Genomic DNA, 8,778 nt, shown 5'->3' on the forward strand with positions numbered 1-8,778 from the left:
TTAACGTGCTCTTATTATTAACTCATTGGTTCGGTGCGATCATGAACCACCAGCAACTTTACAGGCTCCGGGAGGGGGTCAGCCCAAACGGACATTTGACCTGGGTCCCAATTCACACCTAAACGAGCAATCTTATGAGCACATCTGCATGGATCATTGCTTTGATTTGTCTAACCCCCCCCACCCCCCCGGACCATCATAGTCAGCTGACATCAAAGCACTCACCAGAGCAAAAAAAAAACTGTCTCAATAGCAATATGCGAAATCCCATGATTTGCTTAGGCAAGCTTCTGCTTCGGCATTCAACGCATCATGCACAGATTCAATTCTCCCTACTCCTGCTAACACACCACTTCCTTCATGATTCCGAATCACAAAACCCCAACCACCAGTCTTGCTGGCATCAAAGAAAGCACCATCTATATTCAGTTTCAGCTCACCTTGGGGTGGAGGACGCCAGGTTCTTTGCACTTAGAAGTTTGCCAGGTTTCTACTCCATCCGTTTTATAATGTATGACATTCTAGCATTACCCACATACATATAGATGTTAATGAATCTAAACATATGTAAACAATACTAGAAAGTCTTACATTACAAAACAGAGGAAATATCATGTTTCAGCAGTGATATCTCCGTAAACCATCTTCGTTCCTCGGGAGTCCTACTCTCATCCTCAGCGTTTATCTTATTTCTTGTATCCCACCAGTTTCAAAGTAGAACCGCCGTGGTCAGCCTGTTTGCAAACCTCCACCATGAAGCTGTACTACTGCCCTGCATAAACAATGAAAGCAAAAAGAAAAAAAAAAAGAGCTAGAGATACTCTCTTGCACTTGTTCATCTGGACCGTCTATTTCAGATCCAACGGCGATGGTGCCCTCAGCAAAATCCCCCTTGCTCACCTCCCGACGACCAGGCCTCCTCTCCGGCCAGCGGCGGCGCGCGCGCGGACTCCGGCGACCCTCGCCGCCGCGATAGGACGAAGTACACGGTCGCCATGGCCGTGGACGTAGCCTCACCGCCATGGAAGGAGGCGGCTGGCTGGAGCTTCTCATCCGGCTCTTCGAGCGCAGGGGTCGTATCCGCCGCTGCGACGGCGAGCCGCGGGCGGGCCTCTTCTCCGGCTCTCGTCGGCCCCCTATACCCGCCTCCCGGTAAGCGTCCGCGCCCACACGGCTCCACCTCTCCCTTCCCTCCCTAACAGCTGAACAGGAACCTGCAGAAATGGAGATCGAATTTGTCTTCAACTAACACAAAGCATAGCTACGAAATGGCACACTTTTTTTTTTTTTTGAGATGCACTTGATAGTGCAGTGGCAAGGGGTGTGTAGTTTCAACTATAAGGTTCCGTGTTCAATCCCCAACACGCTCACAATTTCTTCTTAAAAATTGTTTGGAGGGACATGTTTTGATGAGATCTGCATTACCTGAATCCTTTTCTGCATGATGCTATCCAGTAGGCTAATCTGAATATGCATGATGCTATCCAGTAGGCTAATCTGAATACTAGGACAGGATAGTGCCATGGCTTGACTTTTATTGTGACATAAGGCTTGACTTTTGGTTGTGGTAAATCTGAAAAACCGAACTAATTTTGCGTTTTGAGTTCACTTAGAAGGTTGGGAGCTCACCGGGTACACATCTTTTTCAAATGATATTTGCATGACATCGGTACTACTGTGTTGCTAACAGGTCAAATATGTTGCTGATATAGCATTTTGTATCGACAAAAGTCCAACAGCAGTGGTAATCAATTCGTACGTAGCATCGTTTTGACCTTATTGATCATCGGCTTTTTGACCATATGAGGGATTACTTTCACATGGACTGTTGAAAGATTTTTTTTTTCCCTTCATTTAATATGCAAAAAGAACTTTTTTTTTTCTCGCCAAACTTATATTATGGCTAATTCATGTTTAATTTGTAAGGTTGGGTCGATGGTAAGTTTGGTCAAATTCTTCAGAGAAATTAAAAGTTTTAAAAAGAAAAACCAAACAACAAAAAACATTATGTTTATCCAAATAGGTTACAATATTCTGCTGGTAACTACTTCCTCCGTTTCACAATGTAAGTCATTCTAGCATTTCCCACATTCATATTGGTATTAATGAATCTATCTAGATTCATTATGAATGTGGGGAATGCTAGAATGACTTACTGTGGGGAATGCTAGAATGACTTACATTGTGAAACGGAGGGAGTAGTAAAGAATTAGCAGCTTGATATAATATTTAAGACAACTCCCTCTTACATCTTACCTGACCCATGGTTCACATCCATCCAAAAAGGAAGGATCCTCCTTTTGGTTATCCATCTCTGGTGGACAAACATCAGTTGGCTTCTGTTGCTAATCTATGTCATGATTTTAATTCTTTTGTAGCTGATAGCTACTTCTACCAAGGACGTACTTTTGTTTGAAAATTATTAAGGTTGCAAATCCTGTCCGGCAGGCTTCCTGTCTTAATTATTCTCTGAAGAACAGCAGTTTCACACCTCCTGAGTTAAGCCTTTTCACTGGTAATAAATAAGCATTAGAAGAAGTTGACATTGCCCTAGTTGAATTCCAAAAGCTAAAATTGCATTTGCGTCTTCTATTGTTAACCCAAACTCTCAGAATCCAAGAAGCTAGATAGCAAGCAAGCATGGGGAGAGGCAGCGAGATGCATGGCCAATGTTTGTTCATCATCGTTTTCCTCATCCATTCTGTCCATGTCCTCCCCGGGTGCATAGCTCAGTCTAGTGATGAGCAAACACTGCTTGCATTCAAGGCCGCCATCTCCGGTGACCCAAACGGGGTTCTTGATACATGGGTCACTACCAAGGGAAGCATGAATGCCACAGACAGCATCTGCCGGTGGCGCGGTGTGTCGTGCCGATCCAGGCAGCACCCTGGTCGTGTGACAGCGCTGGAGCTCATGTCATCCAACTTGATGGGTGTGATAAGCCCAAGTCTGTCCAATCTTTCCTTCCTCCACACACTCAACCTCTCCGGCAACCGTCTCACTGGTGGCATCCCGTCGGAGCTTGGCCAGCTACCTCGCATACGGGTCATCAGCCTTGGTGGGAATTCTCTGATCGGTAACATACCTGTGTCTCTCACCAATTGTGCTCGACTCACACATCTCGAGTTACCACGGAATGGATTGCATGGTGAGATTCCAGCGAACTTCAGCAACTGCAGGGAACTCCGGGTGTTCAATATCAGTGCAAACAGCCTGTCTGGTGGCATCCCCGCATCATTCGGGTCACTGTCGAAGCTTGAGTTCTTGGGCCTGCATCGGAGCAACCTCACCGGCGGCATCCCACCATCATTGGGTAACATGTCCTCACTGTTAGCTTTTGATGCCAGTGAGAATTCCAACCTTGGAGGTAGCATACCTGACACTCTGGGTAGACTCACAAAGCTGAACTTTCTGAGGTTAGCTTTTGCTGGTCTTGGAGGGGCAATTCCATTCTCGTTGTATAACATTTCATCCCTTACTGTACTTGACTTGGGAAACAATGATCTGTCTGGTATGCTGCCGCCTGACTTCGGCATCACCCTCCCGAGAATCCAGTTTCTTAATCTGTACAACTGTCGGCTCCAAGGAAGCATCCCACCATCGATAGGAAATGCGACGAAACTCCGTCGGATCCAGCTTCAGAGCAACGGTCTGCAGGGAATTGTGCCACCTGACATTGGTAGGCTGAAGGATCTCGATAAGCTGAACCTTCAGTTCAACCAGTTGGAGGACAAGTGGGACAAGGACTGGCCACTGATGGCTGCCTTAGGGAATTGCAGTAGGCTTTTTGCACTGAGCCTCTCAAGCAATAAGTTTGAAGGTGATCTGCCGGCTTCTCTTGTCAACCTCACAATTGGAATAGAGAAAATCTTTATGAATGAAAACAGGATAAGCGGTGCCATTCCCTCGGAGATTGGCAAGTTCAGAAATCTTGATGTTCTTGCTCTTGCTGACAATGCACTGACGGGCACCATACCAGACACAATTGGTGGTCTCAGCAGCATGACCGGGCTAGATGTCTCAGGCAATAACATATCCGGTGAAATCCCGCCAATGCTGGTTGCAAACCTTTCTAAGCTCGCTTTCCTGGACCTATCAGAGAATGACATGGAGGGAAGCATACCTCTGAGCTTTGAGAGAATGAGCAGTATTGCAATCCTGGACTTGTCTTACAATCGGTTCAGTGGCATGTTACCGAAACAAGTTCTGAGCCTCTCGTCTCTAACCTTGTTCCTGAACTTGTCTCACAACACTTTCTCAGGTCCAATTCCTTCAGAAGTTGGCAGATTAAGCAGCCTTGGGGTTCTCGACTTGTCAAACAATAGGCTGTCTGGAGAGATACCACAGGCGCTAGCTGGGTGTCAATCGATGGAGTACTTGTTTCTGCAAGGAAACCAATTTGGTGGCAGAATTCCCCAATCTCTTGTATCTCTGAAAGGGCTTCAACACCTTGACATGTCACAGAATAACTTGTCTGGTCCAATTCCAGATTTCCTTGCAACTTTTCAGTACTTGCGATACTTAAACTTGTCCTACAACCAGCTTGATGGACCGGTGCCAACAACTGGAGTGTTCAATGCTACGAAAGACTTCTTTGTTGGTGGTAACAGAGTTTGTGGTGGTGTTTCAGAGTTGCAGCTACCGAAATGTCCTGATCGCGCTGGTAAGGGCTCACATAGATCAAGAACTGTGCTGATTGTGTCAGTTTCTGTTGGATCTTTCGTGGCTCTAGTCCTCATCGCAGGCGCCCTTTTTGTATGTGTTCTGAAGCCAATGAAACAGGTTATGCAGAGTAATGAGACATCTCCTCGACCATTATTGATGGAGCAACACTGGAAATTATCCTATGCAGAACTACATAGGGCTACTGACGGGTTCTCTGCAGCTAACCTGATTGGTGTTGGAAGCTTTGGCTCAGTGTACAAAGGAGTTGTAGGCTCTGAAGAGGAGGAAGTCGCAATAAAAGTCCTGAATCTTCTGCAGCATGGAGCCGAGCGGAGTTTCTTGGCTGAGTGTGAGGCGCTAAGAAGTGTTCGGCATCGCAATCTTGTAAAGATCATCACAGCCTGTTCGACCGTGGATCACTATGGTAATGATTTCAAAGCTTTGGTGTATGAGTTCATGCCTAACAGGGACCTGGACAAATGGCTCCATCCGACCATTGATGATGATGATGAGAGTTTCTCACAGGTGTTAACCATGTCTGAAAGACTGAGGATTGCGCTGGATGTTGCTGAAGCTCTCGATTACCTGCACCGCCATGGCCAAGTGCCCATTGTTCACTGTGATCTGAAGCCAAGCAATGTCCTTCTTGACAATGACATGGTCGCCCATGTAGGGGACTTTGGGCTGTCACGGTTTGTGCTGGGAACAAACAACAATTCCATACAGTATTCTAGTATTTCAGCTGGGATCAAAGGCACTGTCGGATATATTCCTCCAGGTAATTAGGACTCTGAATTCTAAATACTACCACATCTACATGACAAACATTTCATGAAATACCTGAATAATAACGCATTGACGATTTTATTTCTGTTAATGTTTTCAGAATATGGAATGGGTGGTGAAATTTCAGTGGAGGGGGATGTCTACAGTTACGGAATCCTGCTGCTTGAGATGTTCACTGCAAAGAGGCCAACAGATGATTTGTTTCAGGGAAGTAGAAGCATCCGCAGCTATGTTGCAACGGCTTATCCTGACAGGGCCATGGAGGTTGTTGATCAAGCAATGTTGCAGCTTAAAGAGAAAGATATGTTTGAAAAGAAGACTGAAGGATGTATAATGTCAGTTCTCAGAGTGGCGCTGCAATGTACAGAGGACTCACCGAGAGCAAGGATGCTCACAGGATATGTCATCAGAGAGCTAATTTCTGTGAGGAATACTTATGAAGGTTAGTTGCATCTACACTGTTTTATCAGCTCTATGAAGGTCCGTTGCATGTCAGTGCTGAAACTTCTGTATCCATATGCATTCTCGATGCTACACTACTGGGGGCATATATGATGATGAAATAAAACCACCTAGTATAGCTGGAGAGAGAAAGATATAGAAAAATTGTAATAGGTGTACTCTTGATGCTTGTTTTAACAATTCATTTGTAGCCTACATAGTCCAATTTATGTACTATGCAGAAAACTCAAGCTTTTGTTAGAATTAGATGCTTCTCTTTCCTCTCAAAGGTGCAAAAATGTATGCAACCATTGTTCCTAAATAAGTGCAAATGGGCCCAATAAGTGGAGCACAGATAAAAGAATTACAGCACTAATGTTTTCTGCTGCCTGTGTACAGATACAGTGGATTATCCATGATCAACCAGATTATTCTGATGGCAACTTGGTGCTTGCATTTCCCTGAAATGAGCACTAATGAAGTAATTTCCAACCAAACAATTTCAACTCTTCAAATCTGCAAGGTTAGCTGCACCTGCCAAACGAACAAACCAGGTGGTGTTTGATTAATCTGGGTTTTGCATGGATTAGCACCTGAAGCTGTACTACCTTGCATAAACAATGGTCAATGCACATGCTCCTGGAAAGCAAAAGAAATGGTCAGTCATCATTAACAATAACATATTTACTTTGGTCTTGTACCATCAACACATAAGCTTACTAGGTTAGACCAATTCAAGCCCAGATTCTTCCTTTTCATACAGAACTTCCTTTGATTTAGATGAATTCAAGGTCAGGTTTTGTTTGCATAATTAATCCAAGTGGTTAATTCTTCTAAAGCCAAACATATTATATGCAAAGCATTTTTTCCTTCCTGTCAGATCAAGCTACAGAAACCTCATTCTTTACATCATTAAGAGCACACTTTACCTGCCTAATTACCTGCTTAGCAGCTTAGGTATCCTATTCTCCCATCATTATTTTTCACTCCCTTTCTAGCTGTCACGTTTCCATTGGATAATAACCTGCCACGACACCATTCAACGGTGATAGGCTCTCTTCAGAAAGTTTTTGAAAAATTATATGTCCTGATCTTCAAAAAAAAAACAAGAGAAATTTAATACAGAAAGGGAAATCCTTATGCTCTAGCGAGCTAAAAAGTAAAAAAGACAACATAAATTAATAAAAAAGAAAGTCTTGGTGACGAGGAAGTTTTCAGAAAGAACCAAGGATCGCTGGCACATCAAGCAACGGACAACACGCAGCGGTAAAGTCAAATTACAGGTGTTCTAATTAGGCACATAACCCGGTCATTAGCGCGTATTGACACTAAACCAAATTGCGCTCATCTGATTACCCATTTCGCGCGGCACGAATCTCGATGCGATCGGACGGTGCACGGCCGGTCGCAGGAATCTCGATGCGGAGACGTGGCACGTAGTATAAAGATTGGAGGAGAGCTTTAGCCTAGCTTAGCTTAGCTTAAGCTTAGATGTGAGATGGCAAAGGATTACGTGCTGATCGCCGCATCCATGGCGGCGCTGGTGGCGATCTCCGCCGTCATGCTGGCCTGCTCCAACCGCCGGCGACGGCGGCGGCGGCGGTCACCGTCGCAGCGGAGCATCGACGACGTGGAGCTCGGCCGGGCGGCGGGGCTGGACGAGGCTGTCCTGGCGGAGTACCCGACGACGGTGTACAGCTGCTCGTCGTCGTCGGCGGCGGCGCCGGAGGAGGCGGCGGCGGCGGCGGTTGATGCCGGCGATGGCACGGGGTGCGCGGTGTGCCTGGCTGAGTACGAGGACGGCGACGAGCTCCGGCGGCTGCCGGGCTGCGGCCACGCGTTCCACCGGCGGTGCGTCGACGAGTGGCTGCGGCGTCGGCCCACCTGCCCGGTCTGCCGGTCGTCGCCGCCGGCGAGGGGCGCTGCCGCCGCCGCCGCCGCTGCCGGTGGTCCATCGTGACAGCGTCCGGCCAATGCCCAATGGAGTTTAATTTGTTTGTGGCCATGCATTGCTGCAAAATGCAGCACGGAGAAAATGCTTTTTTAACTTCGCCATCGATCGTGAAAATGCTTTAGAGTAGATGATATGTACTCCCTCCGTCCCACAATATAAGGAATTTTAAGTTTTTGTTTATAACGTTTGACCACTCGTCTTACTCAAATTTTTTTTTGCAAATATAAAAAACGAAAAGTTGTGCTTAAAGTACTATAGATAATAAAATAAGTCACAAATAAAATAAATAATAATTTTAAAAAAATTTGAATAAGACGAGTGGTCAAACGTTGCAACCAAAAACTTAAAATCTCTTATATTATGAGACGGAGGGAGTAGTAATTAATTAAGTTTGTGTTTTGGACATATGTGATTAATGTATATGAAATCATTGTATAGATTAAAGTTTTCGTGATGAACAATTAGTTATGCAAGCTAATGATGGAAATGAAACTGGTGAAGTAGTGTTTTGTTTGGTGAAATATATGTAAGGGATTTGATGGGCCACTCAGCCTGACGGTGGTCGGCCTGTGTGGTCATATAGGGCTGCTCTATAGTCTGACCGGCAGATTTTTTATTGAACGTTTAGAGGTGATTGGAGTTTGGTTGAAAATTGGAAGTTTGGTTGAAATTGAAACGATGTGACGGAAAAGTTAGAAGTTTGTGTGTGTAGGAAAGTTTTGATGTGATGGAAAAGTTGAAAATTTAAAAAAATATTTTGGAACTAAACACGGCCTGAATTTGTGTTTCATGTTAGTTGCTTAATGTTTATGGATTATAGTTATGTTTCATGTACGTGTCATATAGTGTTTCTGTTTTTGTGCTAATTGTCACTGATGGGATCAGGAATCGACTTGGGTGAAGATAATGTCCAAACGATAAGATCGTGCGGA

The 8,778-nt window shown here is 45.0% G+C and overlaps 2 protein-coding genes across 6 annotated transcripts; both read left to right on the plus strand.

Annotated features, from left to right (window-relative positions):
* Positions 1 to 732: 732 nt before the first annotated feature.
* Positions 733 to 6,675, plus strand: LOC127757423 (probable LRR receptor-like serine/threonine-protein kinase At3g47570). Of its 5 annotated transcripts, XM_052282928.1 has the most exons (5): positions 733 to 1,152; positions 2,449 to 2,515; positions 2,613 to 5,443; positions 5,552 to 5,893; positions 6,292 to 6,675. In XM_052282928.1, the coding sequence occupies exons 3-5, from the start codon at positions 2,641 to 2,643 to the stop codon at positions 6,309 to 6,311; spliced, it is 3,165 nt and encodes a 1,054-aa protein (XP_052138888.1). In that variant the 5' UTR covers positions 733 to 1,152; positions 2,449 to 2,515; positions 2,613 to 2,640; the 3' UTR covers positions 6,312 to 6,675. The 5 variants fall into 5 exon arrangements, with proteins under 5 accessions (XP_052138888.1, XP_052138887.1, XP_052138886.1 ...); XM_052282927.1 differs by lacking the exon at positions 2,449 to 2,515; XM_052282926.1 differs by having other exon boundaries at positions 733 to 2,515; positions 6,292 to 6,674.
* Positions 6,676 to 7,370: 695 nt separating this feature from the next.
* Positions 7,371 to 8,029, plus strand: LOC127757424 (E3 ubiquitin-protein ligase EL5-like). The gene has a single exon (XM_052282929.1). It carries the CDS (start codon positions 7,391 to 7,393, stop codon positions 7,850 to 7,852), a length of 462 nt encoding a protein of 153 aa, XP_052138889.1. The 5' UTR covers positions 7,371 to 7,390; the 3' UTR covers positions 7,853 to 8,029.
* The last annotated feature ends 749 nt before the right edge of the window (positions 8,030 to 8,778 follow it).

The sequence above is a fragment of the Oryza glaberrima genome, chromosome 12 (genome assembly GCF_000147395.1).
Source record: "Oryza glaberrima chromosome 12, OglaRS2, whole genome shotgun sequence".
NCBI classification, from domain to species: Eukaryota; Viridiplantae; Streptophyta; class Magnoliopsida; order Poales; family Poaceae; genus Oryza; species Oryza glaberrima.

Bases quoted from the DNA above. Each gene is read 5' to 3' on its own strand.
- LOC127757424 (XM_052282929.1), top strand. From the start codon at position 7,391: ATGGCAAAGGATTACGTGCTGATCGCCGCATCCATGGCGGCGCTGGTG.
- LOC127757423 (XM_052282928.1), top strand. From the start codon at position 2,641: ATGGGGAGAGGCAGCGAGATGCATGGCCAATGTTTGTTCATCATCGTT. The intron at 5,444-5,551 runs GTAATTAGGACT...TAATGTTTTCAG, and splicing joins TGTCGGATATATTCCTCCAG to AATATGGAATGGGTGGTGAA. The intron at 5,894-6,291 runs GTTAGTTGCATC...GCCTGTGTACAG, and splicing joins TGTGAGGAATACTTATGAAG to ATACAGTGGATTATCCATGA.